Source organism: Ramularia collo-cygni (assembly GCF_900074925.1).
Source record: "Ramularia collo-cygni strain URUG2 genome assembly, contig: RCC_scaffold14, whole genome shotgun sequence".
Lineage (NCBI taxonomy): Eukaryota > Fungi > Ascomycota > Dothideomycetes > Mycosphaerellales > Mycosphaerellaceae > Ramularia > Ramularia collo-cygni.
In genome coordinates, this window is record NW_019716268.1 from 588,004 (window position 1) to 610,197 (window position 22,194).

The 22,194-nt window shown below is 51.9% G+C and overlaps 9 protein-coding genes and 1 non-coding gene; 7 read left to right on the forward strand and 3 right to left on the reverse strand.

Moving 5' to 3' along the window:
- Positions 1 to 3: 3 nt before the first annotated feature.
- On the forward strand, positions 4 to 3,543 carry RCC_08537 (uncharacterized protein; the record flags this gene model as incomplete). The annotated part of the gene is made up of 1 exon (XM_023773787.1): positions 4 to 3,543. The coding sequence occupies one exon, from the start codon at positions 4 to 6 to the stop codon at positions 3,541 to 3,543; it is 3,540 nt and encodes a 1,179-aa protein (XP_023629555.1).
- A 432-nt stretch (positions 3,544 to 3,975) lies between these two features.
- RCC_08538 (related to Actin cytoskeleton-regulatory complex protein sla1) lies at positions 3,976 to 7,467 on the forward strand (the record flags this gene model as incomplete). XM_023773788.1 has 2 exons in its annotated part: positions 3,976 to 7,381; positions 7,442 to 7,467. The coding sequence occupies 2 exons, from the start codon at positions 3,976 to 3,978 to the stop codon at positions 7,465 to 7,467; spliced, it is 3,432 nt and encodes a 1,143-aa protein (XP_023629556.1).
- A 476-nt stretch (positions 7,468 to 7,943) lies between these two features.
- Positions 7,944 to 10,964, forward strand: RCC_08539 (uncharacterized protein; the record flags this gene model as incomplete). Its single annotated transcript, XM_023773789.1, has 1 exon — positions 7,944 to 10,964. The coding sequence occupies one exon, from the start codon at positions 7,944 to 7,946 to the stop codon at positions 10,962 to 10,964; it is 3,021 nt and encodes a 1,006-aa protein (XP_023629557.1).
- A 520-nt stretch (positions 10,965 to 11,484) lies between these two features.
- On the forward strand, positions 11,485 to 12,114 carry RCC_08540 (uncharacterized protein; the record flags this gene model as incomplete). XM_023773790.1 has 4 exons in its annotated part: positions 11,485 to 11,612; positions 11,669 to 11,792; positions 11,846 to 11,968; positions 12,028 to 12,114. 4 exons carry the CDS (start codon positions 11,485 to 11,487, stop codon positions 12,112 to 12,114), a joined length of 462 nt encoding a protein of 153 aa, XP_023629558.1.
- A 7-nt stretch (positions 12,115 to 12,121) lies between these two features.
- Positions 12,122 to 13,874, reverse strand: RCC_08541 (uncharacterized protein; the record flags this gene model as incomplete). XM_023773791.1 has 4 exons in its annotated part: positions 12,122 to 12,586; positions 12,675 to 12,832; positions 12,890 to 13,768; positions 13,826 to 13,874. The coding sequence occupies 4 exons, from the start codon at positions 13,872 to 13,874 to the stop codon at positions 12,122 to 12,124; spliced, it is 1,551 nt and encodes a 516-aa protein (XP_023629559.1).
- A 279-nt stretch (positions 13,875 to 14,153) lies between these two features.
- Positions 14,154 to 14,253, forward strand: tRNA. One transcript has 2 exons: positions 14,154 to 14,189; positions 14,218 to 14,253. It is a non-coding gene; the product is annotated as a tRNA-Arg (tRNA).
- A 902-nt stretch (positions 14,254 to 15,155) lies between these two features.
- Positions 15,156 to 15,935, reverse strand: RCC_08542 (related to ribosomal protein YmL49, mitochondrial; the record flags this gene model as incomplete). The annotated part of the gene is made up of 1 exon (XM_023773792.1): positions 15,156 to 15,935. One exon carries the CDS (start codon positions 15,933 to 15,935, stop codon positions 15,156 to 15,158), a length of 780 nt encoding a protein of 259 aa, XP_023629560.1.
- A 210-nt stretch (positions 15,936 to 16,145) lies between these two features.
- On the forward strand, positions 16,146 to 16,990 carry RCC_08543 (probable NSA2-involved in biogenesis of ribosomal large subunit; the record flags this gene model as incomplete). XM_023773793.1 has 2 exons in its annotated part: positions 16,146 to 16,912; positions 16,972 to 16,990. The coding sequence occupies 2 exons, from the start codon at positions 16,146 to 16,148 to the stop codon at positions 16,988 to 16,990; spliced, it is 786 nt and encodes a 261-aa protein (XP_023629561.1).
- An 899-nt stretch (positions 16,991 to 17,889) lies between these two features.
- Positions 17,890 to 20,418, reverse strand: RCC_08544 (related to cell cycle checkpoint protein RAD17; the record flags this gene model as incomplete). Its single annotated transcript, XM_023773794.1, has 1 exon — positions 17,890 to 20,418. The coding sequence occupies one exon, from the start codon at positions 20,416 to 20,418 to the stop codon at positions 17,890 to 17,892; it is 2,529 nt and encodes an 842-aa protein (XP_023629562.1).
- Positions 20,419 to 20,659: 241 nt separating this feature from the next.
- On the forward strand, positions 20,660 to 21,733 carry RCC_08545 (related to DNA repair family protein; the record flags this gene model as incomplete). XM_023773795.1 has 3 exons in its annotated part: positions 20,660 to 21,021; positions 21,067 to 21,192; positions 21,250 to 21,733. The coding sequence occupies 3 exons, from the start codon at positions 20,660 to 20,662 to the stop codon at positions 21,731 to 21,733; spliced, it is 972 nt and encodes a 323-aa protein (XP_023629563.1).
- Between the last annotated feature and the right edge of the window lie 461 nt (positions 21,734 to 22,194).

Here is a 22,194-nt window from a genome sequence, read left to right on the forward strand (position 1 = left end):
GCCATGGCAACCAACACCGCTGCATATGCAGCGGTGCCATCGAATTACTTGGGTCTGGGTTGCTTGGTATTTCAAGATACGTCAACAGACGAACTGAGTAGAGAATCCCAGGAGTGGCAGTGGCTCAGCGGAGCACCGGCCATCTCGACAAGCGATGCGTCGATTGTCTCCGATCTTGCAAAGCTGCTGGAAAGCCACTGGATTCGTCTCCAATTCAAGCGCTGTGAGCGGCAGCCCCAATGGCTAATCTACCGTGTCCATGTCTTATTTCACGACGTCGCTCGAGGAGTCGTCAACCACCAGAATCGACGACTGACTCTTGCTGTCGACAATGTCTTGCGGAACCTTGATACCTCTCCCAACACATGGCAAGGACAGTATACCCCTGGAGAGGAGCAACGCTTCGATAGATGGGCAACCAGGGCGGAGGGAAATCCCAGCTTATGGTATCTGTTCAACACGCTTCCTTCCCCACGGCCGTCGGCGGTCGACGTAAAGGAGAAGTATGCGCGTGAAGCTCTGGAAGACCTGCTGGAGGGCAATGTTCCAGGACTCCGCACGAAGCTGTTCCCCTACCAAGGCCGCGCAGCAGCCGCCATGCTTTCTAGAGAGTGTGTTGATCAAAGCGATATCGATCCTCGATTGGAGAGAAGGGTGTCTCCATCTGGGCGTGTCTTCTACTACAGTCCGCGGGACACCGAATTCTTACGAGAACCACGATATTTCCAGCGTTGTCGTGGAGGTATACTATCAGAGACCATGGGGCTGGGAAAGACCGTCATGTGCCTCGCGTTGATACAAGCGACTAGACACCAACTACCCAAAGTGCCCATTCCTTATGCTCTGCCAGAGGTGCGTCGATCTGTTGCTAGCCTGGCGGACATGGCAGTTGCTGCAATCAATCGCAATTCTGTTCCCTGGAAGATCGAGTTCGAAAGGATCAAAGAGGCCACCGGAATGGAGCTCACCAGCTGTATTGAGCGGCTGAACAACTGCCTGCCATCATATGTGCTCCCCTTTGAGCCCATTCGATGGAATCGGAACACAACTATTCCGAAGCCAGAGAGGATGTTGCTTGCAGCGACAAGTCTGGTCGTCGTTCCTCGCAATTTAGTGAAACAATGGCAGTCGGAGATTGCGAAGCACTTGGACTCCATTCGAATTCTAGTAATGGATGATGCGAAAAAATCACTGCCAGAGCCCGAAGAAATATGTACATTTGATATCGTGCTATTTTCTCGCAACCGCTTTGAGCTCGAAATCAATCACGGCTCGGACAAGGATGGACGGCGCATCGTGAAGGCTCCTCTGGCTTGTCGTTGCGCATACATTGGAGCAACGCGGGATCGAGATTGTACCTGTCTCAAAGAGGAGATGCTCTATACCTCCCCGCTTAAGAGATTGCATTTCAAGCGGCTTCTAATCGACGAAGGTCACTATGCAAGCCAAACAAACAACGCAATCTTGGTTGTTCGCAATTTGATCACAGCAGACCACAACTGGTTGGTATCGGGAACGCCCGCAAAAGGGCTACTTGGTGTCGAGGTCGACGTTTCAGCAACAGATGAGTATTCAACTCTCCTCGAGCAGCGGAGACATTTCGATGACAAGTTGGACCGTACTGGCGCTATTGAAAGCCTCGGAGCGATTGCCGGCAAGTTTCTGGACATTACACCCTGGTCGGAGCGTGACAGTGGCGCGTTCAAAGAATATGTGTATCGGCATGAGGGAGCGAACACATACTCCGGATTCTCCGCCTGCTTTGAGCATGTACTCGCGGCCATGGTTATTAAGACAAGGCCAGGCGATGTTGAGCTTAAGCTGCCACCTCTGCACCACAAGATTGTCCGAATTGAACCATCCTACTACGACAAGATGATCGCCAACTTGTTTACGCTTGTTCTTACTGCCAACGCCGTGACCTCGGAGCGTGTGGATCAGGACTATCTCTTCCACAAGAACAGCGCGAAAGATCGCATATCCTTAGTGAACAACCTAAGACAGTCCACGTTCTGGTGGACAGGTTTTGAAGCACAGGATGTTGTGGCAGTGGGGAAAAACAGCAGAACTTATCTTAGCAAGGAAGACAGCAATTGTACTCCGGAAGATCGTGAGCTGTTGTTATCGACATTGGAGTCTACGGAGTTGCCAATTCTCGAGTCCGAAGGTTGGAAGGCAATGAGCAGGTGCCACGAATTGGGCATCTTTGTAGAGGACTGGCCCGAAGATACGGCTGAGCACTGGTCTTTCGAGACAACAACGAAATCGAAGCGAGTGCTCACTGGGTTGTCGTTCTTACTGGAAGCACAGCGATTTGTGAACCACCGCGTGGCAATGCCCGATCCAGGCGAGGGACTCGCTGGGCTGGGAATCAAATCACTTGCTCCCGCGAGAGATGCGGCGAAGGTGGACACCGCAGAAATCCAGCATGGTGCTACGAGTACTCAAAGCGAACCTACAACTAGAACCGAACAGGAAGTTACAGCGACGAAGAGGGCCAGCAAGAAGGCCCGCAAGAGAGAACGGTATCGCAAGGCGGCAGCAGAAAAGCGCCGCGAGGACGAAGAGCGAAAGCGAAAAGTGCAGAGTAAGAAGGAGAGCGAACACCACTCAGTACTGACAAAGTCTGGAATTCCGAGATCCAGCCTAGATGGCGAGCCCACACTGCTCAGGAAGCGGCGCGTTTCCTCCTCTCAGCAGACTGTCACGGGCAAGCGGCGTCGACCTTCAGCTCCTATCAATCAGACAGTAGAAGGACCCGGACAAGCTACCGCGCTTCTATTGGGCTCTCCATACGCTCGAGCCAAGATTGTGGGGACAACCAGCGCCAAAATGAGCTACCTGATGTCACAGATACTGAAGCATTGTCCGCATGAAAAAATCCTTGTGTTCTACGAAGGAGACAATATTGCATACTACATTGCACAGATGCTCGACCTGTTTGACATCAAGCATGAGATCTATGCGAAGAGTTTATCAGCGCAGCAAAAGGCAGCGTACGTGGCCAAGTTTGAAGAGCAGACGGAGGATCGAGTATTGCTGATGGATGTCAAGCATGCTTCTCACGGTTTGAACATTCCGTCGGCGAGTCGCATATACTTTGTTAACCCTGTTTGCCGCCCGGATATTGAGGCTCAGGCTATCAAACGTGCGCACAGAATCGGCCAGACGCGAGAGGTCTACGTCGAGACTCTGGTGCTGAAGGGTACGCTGGAGGAGGAGATGCTGGAAAGATCGAGACGCATGACCAAAGCGGAGCATGACAATGCAAAGGCTCTTGAAGATGATGGTGGCATTCGCGAGATCATACAGAGTGCTCGTGCCATGACCTTAAATTCTGATGAACGTGATCAAATGGCTCCTTTGACAAGCCCAGCAGAGCAGTTATGGGGTCGAGTGGGATGGCATGGGAAAGGTGTGCAGCCCAGCAAGAAACGCTTTGTTGATGTTACTGATCACGAGGCGGTGGGAATTGTTATTGATGACGGTGACGATGAAGAGGACAAGCAGGAGATAAAGCGGCAGCGAATGACCGCACAATAGTCTCAAGGTGAAGTGAATACATGCACCTCCTAATTACCTAGCGAGTCAGCACAGAACTTAGGTACAGCATGAATGGATGCACAAACCACGTGAATGGTTCCAAGTAGTTCGTCTGCATATAACACGTGGCATGCGTCTTCGAGAACTGGCTACGCTCTCGTTCATGCGTTATGTGAGTATATCATCAGATTGTTGTTTCCAATGGGGTTTCATCTGAGGCGTCTCCTATCGTGACTACGACGGAAGCTAAGCAGGTAGCGTGGCTAAGCGGAGCGGGAGACGTCAGTTCTGAGTTGGCCGAAGCATGCACATTATTCGACCACGACGACACGACACACCACAATCCTGGGATCTCCGGCGCAAGCTGAAACGCCCGTGGGATTGATCGACTTGGATTGGAACCATCCATAATCATACCACAGAGCATGAACAATGGTCTTCCTAGAAATTGCCCGCGCCGTCTTCGACTATGCCGCGCAAAGTGAGGAGGAGCTGGAAATCCACGACGGCGATCTGCTGTTCGTACTGGAAAAAGGATCCGATGGCTGGGACAAGGTGAAGAGGAAGGCGGCATCGGACGATGATGAGGAGCCCGAAGGCCTGGTGCCCAGCAACTACATCGAGTCCGCGACGCCCACGCATCAAGCCAAGGCACTCTACGATTATACCAAGCAGACCGATGAGGAGCTGAGTTTCAAGGAGGACGCGCGTCTGGATGTCTTCGACGAGACAGACCCGGACTGGACGCTGGTGGGCTTTGGCGGCGAATATGGCTTCGCCCCGGCTATATACATTGAGCCCGCGGCGACAGCGGCGACGTTGCCTCCTGCTCGCGATTTGGCACCTGCTCCGCCGCCAATGCCCGCCCGTCCGCCGGCTGCTGCTGACGCGCCTATTCCGGGTGAAGAGGACTACGAGCCTCCGTCTCCACCATCCGCTCCCACAGCCAATCCCGCGGCTCAGTTGGCTGGCATCATTGCGCAAAGAACTGGCGGACAGACGGAGCGATCCTTGGCTTCGCCACCACCTCCACACCGACCGCATTACGACGAGCGGGAGGATGAGCCTGCACCTTCTTTGCCACGACGTCCTCTGTCTCAGCAGACGCCGCCAGCATCACCACCTGCACCGCGAGTACAATTCTCCCCGGCGCCCCCGGAAGAGCGATACGGCGTGCTTCCATCCCCGTCTTACAACAACCGCCCCGCACCCGCAACGTGGGACGACGACCGCGATAACGAGGAGCCGCGATCGCCGGGCGGCTTCCATCTGTACAACGTCCACGAAATGGTCTCGCACATGGGGAAGAACAAGAAGATGCCGACTACATTGGGGATAAACATTGGAAGGGGTATCATCATGATTAGCCCTGAGAAGAGTAAAGACGGTCCGAGCAAAGAGTGGACCGCGGAAAAACTCACACACTATAGCATTGAAGGCAAACACGTGTTTGTGGAACTCGTACGTCCGAGCAAGAGCATAGACTTTCATGCGGGTGCCAAAGACACTGCTCAGGAGATCGTGGGAGCTCTGGGCGAACTTGCAGGTGCTGTGAGGCAAGAGGGACTGAAAGAAGTGCTAGCCGCAAGTGCGGGTACTGGAGCCGCAGGGCAGAAAAAAGGGCAGATGCGATTTGAATTCATGGCTCAGGGCGAAGATGAGGTCACAGTTGCAGTGGGCGACGAGGTCATTATCCTGGATGACACCAAAAGCGACGAGTGGTGGATGGTACGACGGTTGAAGAGTGGCAAGCAGGGCGTCGTACCTTCATCGTACGTCGAAGTGACTGGTCTTGTGCGAGCAGAGACAATCAATGGGTTGGAGGAGGCGAGAAATATTGTGGAGCAGAACCGCAGAGAAGAGGAGCGTCTGACGAAAGAGGCTGCAAGGAGGAAGCGTGATGGGGAGGTTGGGCCTGGAGTGACTTTGCCTGACCGAACCAGCAGCCTCGCCGGCGATACTAGGCGCACGTCGATGCGCGGCTCCGACAAGCGAGGCTCGAAGGACTCCAAAGCGAAACCAAATCAATCTAGAATCCGGACTTGGACTGATCGCAGCGGAACGTTTAGGGTCGACGCAGAATTCATCGGGCTTCGAGAGGGCAAGATCCATCTTCACAAAAACAATGGCGTCAAGATCGCCGTTCCGGTGTCGAAGATGGCGGTTGAAGACCTAGAATATGTGGAGCGCGCCACCGGTGCAAGCCTGGACGAAGACAAGCCTTTGTCCGACATTAAACGACGGACCACACTGCGACAGAAAGATACAGGCGGTGTGGGTGCGAGCGTGCAAAAGAAGGACGACTACGACTGGTTCGACTTTTTCCTCCAATGTGGCGTGAACCCTCAAATATGCGAGCGCTACGCGGGTGCTTTCTCACGGGATCAAATGGGTCCTGAGGTCTTGCCTGATGTCAACGAGCAGTTGTTGCGAACTCTGGGTTTGAAGGAGGGAGATATTCTGCGGGTGATGAAGTTCCTTGATGCGAAGTACGATCGCAAGAATGGATCGATGTCACCGTCAGGACCAGATGATGGCGGAGAAGGATCCGCTGGAGGGCTATTCTCTGGTCCTGGTGGAGCACTGAGGAACAATACCCGTAAAGGTAGACCGGCCCCCGCTGTGCAAACGAACGACGTGGTCGACGAGAGTGCCTTCAAGCCAAAGTCTGAAAGTCCGGCAGGGAGAGCTTCTGCAGATGCCAAAGCTACTCCTCTCGCCAATGCACCAGCACGACAGCCTACGAATGGATTYGATGACGATGCCTGGGATGTCAAGCCATCAAGGTCGCAGACGCCTACTGTAGCAGCTCCAGCTGCTGCACCGGTTGCATCCACACCGCCGAAACCCRAGGTCAACGATGACATTGCACAGCTGTCACTCTCTGCGCCGCCCTTGCAACCAACGCCCGCACCACAGCCTGCACCTACTGCCGCGCCCGCGTCTACCCAGCAACCTGTCCAGCAGCAGCCTCCCGTTGCCAATCAAGCCATATTCGACAAGATCGCGTCTCTAGCGCCAGCAGCCCGGCAACAGCAACCCCAACCAACGGGGTTCCAGCAAGTTCAGCCCACAGGATATCAACGACCACTCGCCCCAGGTCATCAAGGTCTTGGAGTTCTCCAGCCACCTCCTCGTGCAGCATCTGCTCCGGGCTTCCCTCCGCAGCAGACCGGATTTGGGGCATCGCCTTTGCAGCAACAGTTGACAGGCTATCAGCCTCAAATCCCCCAAGGGCAAGGTCAGCAACAATTTCAGCAACTTCAACCTCAGCAGACCGCCTTCCAACCACCTCAAGGCTTCAATCCTGTGCAGGCGATGCAGCAGAACTTCCCTGCCTTGCAGCCACAACCCACTGGTTTCATGCCGCAGTCAAATTACGGACAGCAGCAAGCTACCCAGCAGTACGGCGTGCCTCAACCCAACCAACAACAGCAAATGTTCAATGGCCAACAGGCTGGATCGCCGTTTGCGGACCCAACATCTCGTCAGCCTTATCAACCCATGCCATCGGGTCTATCGAACACTTTCATGCCCCAACAGACAGGCTTCCAACCTTCTCAACCTCAACAAACGGGCTTCCAACCATCATTCAACATTTCCCAAGCCACTGGTATGAACGGCTTTGGCGCACAGCCTGCGCCACCAGTACCTCAGCTTCCCCCGCAACAGACCGGCGGCGTGTTCGGACCCTCGCAGCCATTAGGACTACAGGCACCTGTTGCGCCTCTTATTGCGCAAAGGACCGGACCAGCCCCGCCAGTGCGATTCGGCGTACAGGCTGGAGCGAAGCCTTTAATGCCGCAACCTACTGGTAGGGCTAATCTATCAAAAGCTAGTAAGTACTTATTATGTGACTATTACATATTGATGCGTGGTATACTAACTACCCGTGTAGCTGCTCAGAATCCCTTTGGATTTTGAGAGAGATGTGGCGACCCCATGGCTCTCGAGCTTTGAGCCGGGCGATTGCTTAAAAGGGTACATGTTGTATATACCTGTAATACGCTCGTTAATATTGCCACTCATGATTGGCCAATTGCCGCGTTCGCGATCTACAGTAGTCAGTACCTATTCGGCAGTGCGTGATGAGACGTTGAACTGCCAATCAGCGATCTCGGGTATCGAGTTATCATTCAATGTATGCACTCCATTTCCGTAGTATCACTGGAACTTTGCGAGCTGCGAATGAGCCTATGAGATCGTGCCAGCGGCTGTGCGACCACCGAATATCATGACCTATCTGAAGAGAACTCCCTCCTTGCATTCGTATTGACATCTACTGTGACTTCCTTATCGATGGCGATTGCCAAGACTTCGTCAATGCCCCACTATTTTTAGTCGTCTTCGACAATGACATCGACTCCATCTCTGAAATTCTTCCGCCAAAACATGAGGCCATGTCTGACATACAACTCTACCTCATTGAGGTCGACAAGAATAAGCCTGAGGCGCAGAGGATAGCAGCGCAAAGCGCGGCGAAATTGGAGGCCAAACAACTGAAACTCATCGACCTCATCACCAGCCTCGAAGAATACATCAACAACAAGGACGATGGCGGCATCCGCGCCAAGACCGTCTCGTACCTTGCAGATGTTCTCGAGAAAGTCCCACCGAGAGTCTTGTCTGGACCGGAGAGGCGGCTATTATGTGAATTCATTCTGGGTCGCATAGAAGGCGATGTCGAAGGCGTTGGATCATCCGCAAGGGTATTGCTTGCCTTGGAGGAGCGTGGCAAGTGGGATCCCGAGACTGCTCAGAAAGTGATGGAGTCATTTCTTACGCATACGCATCCCCTTCTGCAGTTCAAGCTTCAGACGGAACGGTATCCCGTCATCCAGCTTATTGACATGCTTCTGGCCAAATACCGCGAACCCATACGGGAACTACATGAGAAAGATGCAGCATTCATGGCGGGATTCATCTCGTACTTTGAAGGCGAGAAGGATCCCAGAAATCTCATGATTGTGTTCTCGCTGCTGCAGGTACCCATGGCCGAGTGGGACATCCAAGCTCACGCCCAGGACATGTTCGAGGCTGCTTTCAACTACTTTCCAATCACTTTCAAGCCGCCTCCAGATGACCCAATGGKTATCACTGCCCAGGATCTCAAAGATAGACTACGGGAATGCATCGCGGCAAACTCAGACTTTGCACCCTACGCATTCCCTGCGCTGCTGGACAAACTCGACTCGACGTCAATGAACACAAAGCGAGATGTACTGCAGGCGATACAGGCCTGTGTTATCGGGTATGAAGTCAAGACCATCAACCTGTATTCAGTCACGCTCTGGGATGCGTTGAAGTTTGAGATTTTGAGTGTGCAAGAAGAGGACCTTGCGGAGGAAGCGCTCAAGGCTCTTGCGCTAATCGCTGCCAAGTTTGCAGACACAGAGGGCCCTCTCAAAGCATATCTCAGACCAATCATCAAAGAGTGTAATGAGCATCTCGAGGACGCACCGACGAAGCAATCACAAGGAGCCGGCCGTATTTTACACGCCGTCGCAGTGGGAAGTCCGCTAGTAGCCGACAAGGTTGTCAAAGGTATCCTGCCAGTCCTATTTACACTTTACCAATCGTCRGATTCCATCACCAAAAGAAGAGGGCTGCTAGAGATCTACAACGAGTTGATCAAATCGTATGTTGAGTTCCAGTCAGCTGGAGACAATGCCAGCCCCGAGGCTCTCCAGGCATTCTCCAACGATTCTTTGGAGGTGATGCTTCGTGCTTTGAACAGCGCACCCAAAGCAGAAGTGTCATTCCGTCTCACTGCTCTGAGCGGCCTATCTCAGCTGGTAAGCGTACATGGACTTCTTTCGGATGATGAGGTGGCGCGAGTAATCACCGCTGTGGATGATATTGTCTTGCACGAGCGTGTTGAAGGTCATGGAAACATCCAAAAAGATGCCATCCAGAGTCTGATCGAAATGGCACGCTCTGTGCCCGACGCAATTCGAAGCCAAACCATTCCTGCATTCATGGTCGAGTTGCCAGATGCACCTACCGAAGGCTCAACCCACATCCCTATACTTGAAGCGTTTGCGCAGCTCAGCAGCGAGCAACAGGTCTTTGACACCGTCGTGCTTCGCATCAAGAACAAGCTCAACGCCGCACGATACCAGAACGCGCCTAGGGATTATCAAAGATCGTTGCTTCTGGCACTTCTCTACGCATTCACACACGGCTTGCCAATTTACGAGGATGGCGCTATTCGAAGCGCCTACTTCTCTGATTATGCAGAGCCTCTGATTGTGCTACTCAAAGATGCACTGCCTTCTGAGAGAGATGACTCAATCACCGAGATCGTCGGTCGGATCGCAAATGTCACACTGCGAACACAATCATCACACTTTCAAAGCACAGTTTACAACAAGAATCTCGACTGGATGTCGCCTCTGGCAGACAACTTGAGCGGAACAAACGAACGTGTGCGTACATTTGCGCCTTTCTCTTTGTATTACTACGCAGCCATCAAGCCTGAGATTGCGGAGCCCGCAGACATCGTGGCGCTTGTACGATCTCAGGCGATGTATCTGCTTAGTCCTGGAATCGATGCTGTCGGCACAAGTGTAGTCACGAGGCACCTATCTTTGCTCATCAACAAATTTCYCGCGTCAGCAGCAATGCAGAAGTCGTTGGAAGAGGCCAACATCGAGGTCGAAGCGCTACTCGACGCTGGTCATACCCCACAGTCCATCAGTGTCGTGTTTGCCGTCGTAAAGGCGCTGATCTTCCAAGGAAAATGTGGAGCATTGACATCCAGATACATTCAACTGCTCTTAAAACATCTGCCTACGTCGGACAAGGCATTTGCGAGAAGATTTGCGGGACTTCTCGCCCCGGACGATATTCTCACCAAAGAGAATCACTGTGTTGTGTCTGGACTTTACAAGCAGAAGATATTCAGCCAGACTGTGCTTCCTATGATTGAGAGTGKGCGTACAGCAGAGCCTACTGCAAAGCCCAACTACCTCATCGCACTTTCCGGCATCCTTCGTTGGCTTCCATATTCGATCATGGAGTCGACGCTGGCATCGCTTGTATCACCTCTTCTGCAAAGTCTGGATCTGAACGAGCCTGCATACCAGGAAGTGAAATACTCCACATTGACAATCTTCGAGTCGCTTCTGATGCACAATCCGTCCGTTGCAGAGGAGCATTCGGCGTCGCTCATCACTCGACTCTTGAACTCCACATCTGCGCCAGGAAATTTGGCCAAGACAAGAGCGAAGGCATTGCAGTGTCTAGCTTTGGTGCCGCGGCAGCTGAAACAAGAGTCTGTGGTTCCTTATAGGAGACCCGTGGTGAAGAAACTGCTGGGATGTTTGGACGATGCGAAGAGGAACGTGCGGGCTGAAGGTGTTAGGTGTCGGAGTGCTTGGCTGGCGCTTGACGAGGGCAACGATGAGGACGATGAATGATGGAAGGTTGTGCGGGAAATGGTTGGATATAGGAGGTATACTGGAGTAAAACGTGGATGCTACTACGGGGAATGGCTACTTTAGATGACGTGAAGATATCTCATAGAAACATCAAGCCGCATATCTCGTGATTGTATAATTTGTGACTCTTCCAACCTGCTCATCAGATGTCCAGGCGAGGAGATCTGCAAAAAAATGCCTAAAGTAGACACTGGTACATCCCAAAATGGAAAGCGGTCCTCTGCTCAACGCCGATCCTTCGCGTCTTCGTCCTCCTCTTCGAATCCTCCATCAACGACTCAGCCAACCGTGTTAGGGGGATTGCACAAACGTGGAGAGCGTGACAGACGAGAATTACACTTTGAGCAGCACCTCTGCCCTGATTAGGTATGTGGTCCTCAGTTGTCCTCTTTGAAGCATTGACACATCGATGACGAGATGTGCATCAGCCAACATATATATCTAGTCTACGACCTTGCAAACACACCACCCAATTTCTTCTATGCAATCGATACCCGCAATGACCGAAACAGCGCACAATTACTCCTACCAGGCAATTCCCGCCGCCTTTGCCTTCAGCTTCTTGCCTCATGGCTACTACCTCACACGATTGATGATGGCTACCAAGTTCCAATTCTCGACTGCAATGTACGTTCTAATCGTGGACATGATCAACCGAATGAATCCGAATAATGGTCCCTTAGGCCACGAACCAATCTCGAGACATGGAAAGGCAAGCTCCCCCAAGATGTATGGAACCAACTCGTTCGAGCACGCGGTGCACATTTAAACTGCATGGAGGTGTTTCCATTGTTCGCAGCCGCCATGGTACGTGATATCGAGATGTTCGATAAGATGTACATCGCTGATGAGATGTCCAGGTCGCTGGAAATGTGGCCAAGTTGCCGGCGAAAGATCTCAATAGCGCTGCTTTGAACTTCTTCGTCGCCAGAACGGTGTATACGGCCTTGTACATCACCGTCAAGAATGATGTGGTGGCGTTTGTGAGTACATCCTCTTTCTCTTGAACGGAGACGTCGCGCTGATCAAGACTCCTTCACAGGCACGGACAGGGGCGTATTTCTGGTCCATTGGAATTCCCATGATGACGCTCTGGAGAGCAGGCCAGGCAGCTTCACAAGACATTTGAGTGGTGTTCAGACCGCACGTAATGAGCTCGACCAAATAACATATCTCCTCCGCATAGCAATCCGTTGATTCTTCCAGTTTTGAGTCGAAACATCCTCTGTGAACTTATCGCTAGTGTCCAACGCAAGTTGCGCAACGCCTAACTCATGCCCGCTGAAAAGCCAGGAATGCGGTGGCAGAGGTTGATGCTGCATTTTGAAGACGTTCTGTACTAGATCTTGCACTTCGGCCTCGAGTGCGAGACGATTGGTATCACAGACTGAAGCTTGCAGTCTTTTAACGAGAATCAGGCATTCGTGAGCAAGACCGTAGACTTCGCGCCGAAGAGCAAGCTCGCCCGGCGATGGCTGAGAGAAAGCTCGCTGTAACACATGTGCCTTGTAGGACTCCAGTGATTCCAGATATCCTGCTTGGGCTTCTTGACATCTTTGTGCGAGAGAGTAAAGCACATCGTCGTCGAAAAGATCATCCCCCTGGAACATACAAGAAGGTCAGCAAGCTCTACTTACCTTGGCCTATCTTGCTAAACAATGCATGCTGGAGAAATCGAAAGGTTCTCACCTCAAGAGCATGGCCAATATCATGCCACAATCCAGGCAGAGACAAGATCTGAGATCTCAAGCCAATCGCCAATCCGCTTCGCTCCGAGAGGCCGCCCATAGGCTCAGGAACAGCAAGGCTGAGATACAGCTCTTTCCAATGCGGCAGGGCCAGATAACCTACGCTTCGTCAGCTTCCAGTCATTCTTACAAAGTTTGAATATTGGTGACACCAACAATGAGTTGCGTTATAAAGACATTGGGAAACAAAAGGCCCGACACTCGCCGCGAAAAGAGCCTTYTYWWWYTMMKKMTMMRRSSRMCMYMSAGATCTACACCTGATCAATCGTGCAGAGCCCTCGACGTGGGCATCCCAGGCTCCACTACTAGAGGCATCGAAAAGCTCATTCAGAGATAAAAGCTGCACAGCACAGAGAACGTCCGGGTCCAAACAGTTAGAACTCGCAACTGCATTCTGCACCAGACGTAATGTTTTCGCATAGAGACGTAGAGTCGAGCTTTCCCCTCTGGGACGAGGAGATAGAATGTTCCCAACTCTGGCTAAGATGCAATCTGTCGCGGCGGCCAAACATGGGCTGTGAGGATATCTCTGCGGAATGTAATCCAGATAAGACCATTGTCGATGGTCGAGCACTGTGGCCAGACGCGATGGGGAGCTGGCAAGGGCCGAAATGGCGCTTTTACCGATGTTGAAGTTGGTGAGAATCGTGAGGGAAGATAAATCTATGCCACTGTTCGAGCGAGCGTGCCAGTAGTCACCCTTGGTGGAATCGAGGCTCTGAGGAAGCGTTGCACGATGGGTCATGGAGGATGTTCCATGGCTCATAGTCGTGATCTCGGTATTGTTATCTTCAGGAGGCTCTGTGCTTGTTGTAAATGTACGTGAAGCCTTCGAACTCGAGGAAGAAGATGAAGTCGACGAGTCGCGCAGAGGAAGATGCACTGGCTTCCTGAGCGGTCTTTCATCGAACTCGACTTGCTTTTCGTACGGCTGACCGTGATTTCGGCGACGTCTACTCAGGCCAACCTCTTTCATCGCCTGTCTCCTAATGATCTTTCGTGCAGCAGGATCCGGCCTTGGTCCCCTGGAGACGACTGAAGTGCCATGTGAGTCTCACATTCTGGAGAGCGAGCGAAGAGCTTGAATCTCACTAAATTGAAAGCTATCCTCTGTGGAATCAGCACTTCTGTTGCCTGACATGTCGTTGTTGCTTTTAGGGCCTCGTTGTTGTGACAGCTTCCACTTTCTCAGCAGCTCATCGTGAATGACTGTTCAAATGACTGTCTAGACCAGAGGCCTATGACTGTTCTTTGGTAGAACGAGACTAGAATTGCTCATGCTCAACCAGTGTTGAAGTAACAAGTGTGAAGGAATGGAGGCCTGAACGAAGGACGGACTAGCCAAGGAATCCCGCGCGAACCTCGCACTCAATGTTTTGCAGGGATATAAATMCTACTGCGGCCTTCGCTCTCAGCAATTGGCCTGCTGGCCCAATGGCAAGGCGTCTGACTACGAACGCAGGGATAGAACCCTATGTTGCGGAATCAGGAGATTGCAGGTTCGATCCCTGCGTAGGTCAATTCYTTTTGCAGTTGTTAGCAGAGCTGTAATTTTCCATTTTTGTGTCCGTGAAAGTGGGGTCAAGCTCTTGATGAGGAGACGGTCCCATGACTCGGCGAAGCAGATGGGCTTCCTTTTTGGACGATTTTGAGTTGCTACATATCGAGCCACAGCAAAGCAAGATGATATTTGGAGTGAATATGCATTTGACCAAATCGGGAAGTTGTGCGGGCAAGTGAGTGAAACCGTATGAGTGAATGCTTTTTTTTTCAAAATTGGAAGGAGCGAGTCGTGCTTAAGCCGGAATTCCTGCACACATCAACCACATCGGACAGCTTTGTGTATACAATGAATAGGGTACTATGAGGCCGCCTTTTGTCAGCTGCGCATCCCTCGTAAAATGTTTTGAAGTCGAGACTAGCMGGGAGGGAGTGCAATTGAGACATACTGGGATTGACATTCCGTATCATGTTACAATTGTGTATATACCATGCCGATTGAATGTGTACATTGAACGTTGACCTGGTACATGTGACACCCATTCGCCTAAGACCATCCCGCCATAGTGATACACAGGGCTCACTCCTGTCATGACGCCTTGCTTTTCCCTGTCAAAAGCTGCATTGCCACCACCCACGGATTATCCATGCGCTCAAGCGTATGCGGAGCGTCTCCAGCACACAGACCACCGCAGTGACGTGCAGGATATCATACTTTATCTCGTGGATGGTTGCCAGGATCTCGCCGAAACACCGAACGGGACTGGCCAGGTTGGAACCCTCGCGTGGATTCTTCTTGCGTGAAGAGTCGTGCACCTGAAGCTGAGGCGGCCACCCCGATCGCCAGAGATCCCAGTAATCCTACTGTAGGGCCGTTCCCGTCATTCATCTTACATCTCCAGTTGTGTACAGTCCTCCTAAACTATGCCTGCGGACCTTCTACATCCTCGACGCTCCTTATGTGGAGTTCCTTGATCTTGATGATGGTGTATCGATGCTTGCTCTTGACCTTCCGGATGTGACGTTGCCTTCGCTTCGTCTTCTCCTTGATCCGCATGGGTTCGCTCTCGACGCCCGTGACGACCGCTCTGCACACGAATAGCCTAGGGTCGATGTATGAATACCTTTCCTTGGCAAGATGTGGAATGTAATGCGGCACGTTTGAGGGAGTTTTGGAGAACTGCAGAGAGTCATGTGGCTCTTCAGGCGATGTATTTGTGGGATCGACAATATTCGAAGATGTCGTTGTTGCGCTCTTTCGCTTGGCTGGCGGTGCAGGAGCTTTCAATGTGAAGTCTCTGCTGCCCAGATTGATGGCACGGTCGAGACGTAGCACATCGCCGGGTTCAACATCGTGCATGTAAAAGGGCAACCGAATGGAGTCGCCCTGTGTGACGAGATATGGGTTGCCGTGGATGTGAACGGTGATGTAGTGCGGCCCTTGTGATCGTAAAAGAGGTAGGAGTTCGCGAACCGAAGGCGAGAGTTGCTGTGGAACGGACGGCTGCGCATTCAGAGCAGGCGCGTCTATGCTGATTGCGCTTGCATTTGATGCCGACGAAGGAGATGGAATCGGCGGCGGAGGTGTCGAGCTTTGCGAGACGGTGCTCAGTGCTGCAATCCTTGTTATGGGGAGTTGCTGTGAAATCGACAGCGGAGTGCGGGTCTCCAGCAGTGCCCGGCGGAGAGTGCGCGCCAGCATTGTGTATATCGTTGTGGTTGGCGATGACCTTGAATGTTCAATGCACTTGCCTCGTCCTGCGGTCTTTCCCGCGGACTGGACCCCGACATTTTGAGCTAGCGGGGATTACCAATTTTCAATTGGAAGTTGTCGACCGCCCGCCTTTCTTCCACTCCACTCCACAACTTCCACAGCACACCTCGAGGCAATCGCGCCCACAATACCGCCGCCATGCCTCAGAATGAATACATGGAACGCTTCACCAAGCAGCATGGTCGCCGCTTGGATCATGAAGAGCGCACTCGAAAGCGTGCCGCCCGTGAGGCCCACCACGCCTCCGACAAAGCGCAAAACCTGACGGGTCTGCGTGCGAAATTGTACCAGCAGAAGCGCCACAAGGAGAAGATCCAGATGAAGAAGGCCATCAAACAGCAGGAGGAGAAGAATGTCAAATCTTCGGAGCCCGCCCAACCATCCACCACACCGCTTCCTGGATACCTGCTGGACCGTAGCAACACCACAAACGCAAAGGCGCTCAGTTCGGCTATCAAGAACAAGCGTGCTGAGAAAGCTGCCAAGTTCAGCGTGCCATTGCCAAAAGTACGAGGAATCAGCGAGTCTGAGATGTTCAAGGTTGTCAAGACTGGAAAGAAGACGGCCAAGAAGAGCTGGAAGCGAATGATCACAAAGCCCACATTTGTCGGACCCGATTTCACAAGACGGCCTGTCAAGTACGAGCGTTTCATCCGGCCCATGGGTCTGCGCTACAAGAAGGCCAACGTCACACATCCCGAACTTGGCGTGACTGTGCAATTGCCTATTATCAGCGTCAAGAAGAACCCACAGAACCCAATGTACACACAGCTTGGTGTTTTGACCAAGGGAACCATCATCGAGGTCAATGTCAGCGAGTTGGGTCTTGTCACAGCTGGTGGCAAAGTCGTATGGGGTCGCTGGGCTCAAGTCACAAATTCGCCCGAGAATGACGGTTGTCTCAAGTGTGTATTTCCCGACCCTGGAGCTGCCTTGATGAATGCATTGCTGACCTTTTTTGCAGTGCGGTCCTCCTTGTTTGAGATTTGATGTGAAATGCCCAAATGGAGTGTGTAGCGAGGAAAGACGCGTTAGGTTTACCGCAATTCCGATGATGTTCCGGATTTGAGAACTTATACCTTAGAATTGATACCCGGACGAACCACAACAAGTTTTTATGTCGATAGCAGGTTGCCAAGGCCTTGTGATCGACAAGGACCAAACGAAGGCTCTCAGAACTTCATTGCGGCCGATAAAGGCCGGTTCAAACCGAGCGAAAGCAAGCACTCAAACCACACCGCATCCGCATTGGAATGATGACAATACTGTCAAATATTTCATCCCGAGCAGTTGCTCAAAATACGATGCACAGTGATGAAGTAGGAGGATAAAGATGGCGTTTCAAGGCGTTGGACAGGAAATGTACAGCAGCTGAACGTACTCGAAGAATGGGAAATGAATCAAGATGGACAATCTGGCAGTCTTGCCGCGCACATCGTATCATTGCCTCCTAACAGTGCTGACTCGAGTAAAGAGTAGATTCCTAGTAGGACACGACGTCTGGACATGTCTGTCAGGCGTATATGGCCCTCATAGTACTTGCAAACAAGTACGAAAAATGCAAGCCGCTAGTTCGTTTGCTTCACGTGTCATCGCAGCTTGTCAGCGACTTGCGTTCAGTCGATTGAAGCTTTTCTCCCAGAAATGCGACCTCACTTCACTCCTCATACACTCACATCTGCCGAATACTACTTCGCACTTTCGCTAATTTTCCGAGCATTTCCAAGCGACACCTTGTCCGAGTAAGGCTTCGGGGCGATTATGAGAATTGTACATTACGACTCTGTACGACGGGTACTTCCTAACACAACGTCACTTATATCTCCCACTTGAAACAGTCCCATGAACAACGCCTCGCTAAATCAAACGACTTCCCTCCCATCTAGTCATCAACGATATCATCGTCTTCGAGGATCATCCTGTCAATTCGAGTCTCGACCGGAATCGAAACACTCTCGAAAGTAGTCTTCTGCTTTCCCTTCTTTGAAGAAGATTCAAGCTCTGGCCTATCCGTTGCCCATTGTTCTGCGCCATTGGCCGTTTCCTCTGCRTCGTCATCGTCGCCGACACCAGCGGGATCTGTAGCCTCTGGTACCTCGCCTGACATGCGAGTGACGGAAAGAATCTGCTCCAGGAATCGACGTGATGCCATGGAGGTACTTGAACATGTCTTGATGTGTGCCATGTAAGGTAAGCGCTCCAGCAGCATCTGCTTCTTGATCTCACCGCCAGCTTGCGATATTTCCCCAACTTCGGGAACATTGACTGTGGGGTCCTTGTTGGCTGAGGGCTGGCTTCGTTTCCATGCATCAACACCGCTCGTCGCAGAAGCATAGGATGCAGCAGATGTGCTGACTCCCAAATCACTCCCAAGTGAAAGCTTACTGATGAGACTATTCAACTCGCCATCGATCTCTTCCCGCTTTCTCCACAATCTCAGAGAATTCGGATATAGCATGCGATGTGCATCGCCTCGTTTACCGCCATTACCGGCGCTTCTGTGGACAGGACAGGGCAGATTGAACAGCAATCCTCTTACAGCGACCTGGAAGCACATTTCATCTTGTCGCAAGGTATCGGTGGCGGAGCCGGAGAAAGCTCTTGTTCCGAATGAGAAGCGATCTAGAGAGAGCAAATCCGAATCGGACAGATTGTCCATACATCCAGAGAGACTGTCCAGAGATTCTTCGGCGCCAGAGCATGAGCAAGACAAGGCATAGTTCTCGTGAAGAGCCGCAATGAAGGTTGATGTATCAGTTCCAAGCTCGTCAATGAGCGAATCAGCATCGGTCTCTGGGACTTTGCTCCGGCGATGTTGCGGAAGCCAAGATGGCGGCTGAGGTACGTCTTCGGGGTTTGCAGGATCAGTTCTTTTGTTATACACCACCTTCCCAACGGCATGGAATATCCCGAGACTGCTCTCACGGTTTGTGATCAACTTCAAAGCCTCGATCTCTGACTTGGACAATGGAGGCTGGGTCTTTGACTGCTTCGGTTTGGTGAATGTGACTTTGCTGGACCATGTATCGCCGTCATCTCCTCTCAGACATAGAAATTCTAGCGACGAGACGGCGCTGCGAATATCGCCAGTTTCGGCAAGATGCTTCAGCACTTGTGGGCCGGGCGTAGTTCTTCTGCCCGACTTTCGCGCCTCCTTGACGACAATCGTCTCGAGAGCCTTTGTCAGGAAAGTGACAGCAACAGCATTAAACTCAATGGTGTTGACGTATGGATTTGTGATGAGCTCTGGACCGAGCAGCCGATGGGCAGTGAAGCTATCAGCAGCGGCGGTATTTGTTGAGAGTAAGGTTTCAGATATGATCATCACGAGCGGTGTCGGGATCGCTTGGCCTGATATCGGCGATGAGAGGTACTGCGAGATTGTGGAGCGGAAGGATTGCAATGTAGTGGAAGTCTTCGAGAACGTATTCGGGAACTCCTCAACAAGCAAGATCTGAGGTCGGTTTGGGGTGTCTTCTTCGGTGTTCTCCATTCGGGAGTCGATCGGAACACTTGCATTCGCGTCTGTGGAAAGAGTGAGTCCAGCACATTTTCCAGCGCGAGCGACAAACTCCTCAAAGCGATCACCAGAGGACACAAACCCATTTTCTCCATACTCAGAGGTGTTCGGATCGCGCCATTCGATAAGCTCTGCACCAAGTTCTTTGGCCAGCAGTCGGAGAGTAGTCGTTTTCCCWGATCCTGCTGCGCCTTTGAGGACCAAAACCTTCTGGCGTCTGCCTCGAAACGTCATATCAAGCCAGCTACGTACGTCTGCCACCTTTCGCTTATGGRCTGCGAGTTCTGTCAAGTCGATGGGTGCAAATTGCTCCGTCCATGGCCGCTTGTCCTCATTGAGAACTGAAAACGAAGGCACGCGATCACCAGCTACTGCCTTTCTAAACTTCTGGGAAGTAGATGGAGGAGGTTTGACAGTGTCTTCGAAACTGTGGACGCGCTGAAACTTGCGTTTTCGCATGGCTGCGGCGGTGCTAGATCCTTTGGATACCATCGTGCTCGGAGGTGGTGCATGAGAGACTCTTTCTTCGTCCGTATCATCGTGGATTGCCTCAATATCATCTCGTGGAGTCGAGATTTTCTCGGACTTCTCCGGACTAGGAGTGGGTTGGGAACCCAGCTGCTTTTGTGTAGCAACATTGAAAAAGGAGTAAATGGGCTTTCCGGCGGGTTTTGAGGGCTCCTGGGCGACTTGCTTCGATCTGGTCTTCTTCGGGGATGGCTTTGGGCTGACCGTCACCTTTGACTGGGCTGTCGATGGTTTGCTTCTGACCGACTTCAACTTTCCCGTACTTCGTTTCTGAGGTTTGGGCTCTTGATCGTGGGTGTTGGGCTTGTCATCGTCGTCGTCGTCCGACTCGACGACTTTCCTCCGAGAGGCACGCGGAGCCATGCCGCACCTTTCCCTCTGGACTGATGATGTCGTCGAAGTCGGCTCATCTGTATGGTCTTGTCCCGCACGACTGGCTGTTTTAATGTTGAGTTGAGGTGCTGTTAGACTAGGCAGGTGCCATTCGCGAAAACGACGCGTTCCAGATTGGTTACGTCGATTACGTCACTCACCAAATTGGCATTTCATCTCATCTCACGCGTCCACGCTGCCTTTCAATACCATCATCAACTTCAATCCCAGAATGTCGAAACGTCCAAGAACTCTCGATAGCTTCTTCGCACCACACGCGGTCAAGAAAAGCAAGCTTGTCTCGGAAGAACTCTCGGAGACTGCCATCATCCAGCAGAACTCCAGACATGCTACGTACCCATTCGCCATCCCAGAACTGCCATTGGAGCTGCGAGAGATGCTCAACTTTGTACCAGCGACGGAAGGACGTGTCATGAACAACCAGCCAGATCTTGATCTACTCTACTTCTCGCCTTATATACCCAAAGACGCCGTACGAGGACTGTTTGAATTCCTCAGGCATGAGCTCTTCTTCTATCGAGTCAAATACAATATCAAGCGCGGTCCAGTTGAAACTCAGATCAACACTCCCCGGTAAGCTTTAATTCATGAGGCATGGTATGTGGCTGAACAGTGTAGCTATACGACCGTGTTCGGTGTAGATGACACTGCGCGCTTTGACGATGACGGAGCATTGGTAGATGCCAAAACRGAGAAGCCGGTTGCTCAAAGTGCTTATAAGCAGCGACCGCGTCCAATACCAGCGTATGTCAAGTTGTCAAGACCACACTACCATTGCACATCTCTGTAACTCTTATTCAGTTGTCTGGATGATATACGCAAGCTAACAGAAGCTGCGACCGGCTGCACATTCAATTTCGCTCTGGTCAACTATTATGCCACTGGAGAGGACTCCATCTCGTACCACAGTGACAATGAGAAATTTCTAGGCATTGATCCAGCAATAGCTTCCTTCTCGTTGGGTGCGAAGCGCGACTTTCTTCTCAAGCACAAACCGACACCCCAGAAGCATGAATCAGAAACCAAGCCCACCAAACTCAACCTTCAAAGCGGAGACATGATCTTGATGAGGGGAAAGACTCAAAGCAACTGGCTGCACTCCATCCCAAAGCGCAAGGGCGGCGAGGCCGATAAAGGTCGGATCAACATCACTTTCAGGAAGGCCATGATCAGAGGAGGTACAGACAACTATTATCGCTACAATGTGGGCGATGGGGGCATTTACAAATGGAGCGACGACCATCGAGAGATGTTGCCCAGTACCAATGTAACTCCCAACGCCTGACACTGCACTGCCCCAGGCCATCGACATTCATCTCGACGACGACGTAGTCATGAACTAAACCCAGCCGATGCACCTAACTTCCGGCTGCCTCTAACTTCCGACTACCTGTTGGTTGATAGCGTACTGTTTTCATCTCCAATCAAAAGCAAGAACGGCATCACTGAGATTCGACGTCTCCGTTCTTTCATTCCAACCCACGTTGGCGCTCGCCATACAGTCCTCCTACCTACCACAAGCCGACTCACTGGATTGTTTCCACCGCAACATATGACGGCGACCAAGCCCCAGCATTRATGGCGCCTTCAAAACTTTGACTCGCCATCACTGCCGGAATACAACGACTAATTGGCGAAATTTGAGGGCGCACTTCAAAAAGACCACAGCAAACGGATGCAGTCAGCTGTGAAGTATTCGTTGCGGTGAATGCTCGGATGCTTGCGCCCGATCAGCCTGTTCCGCCC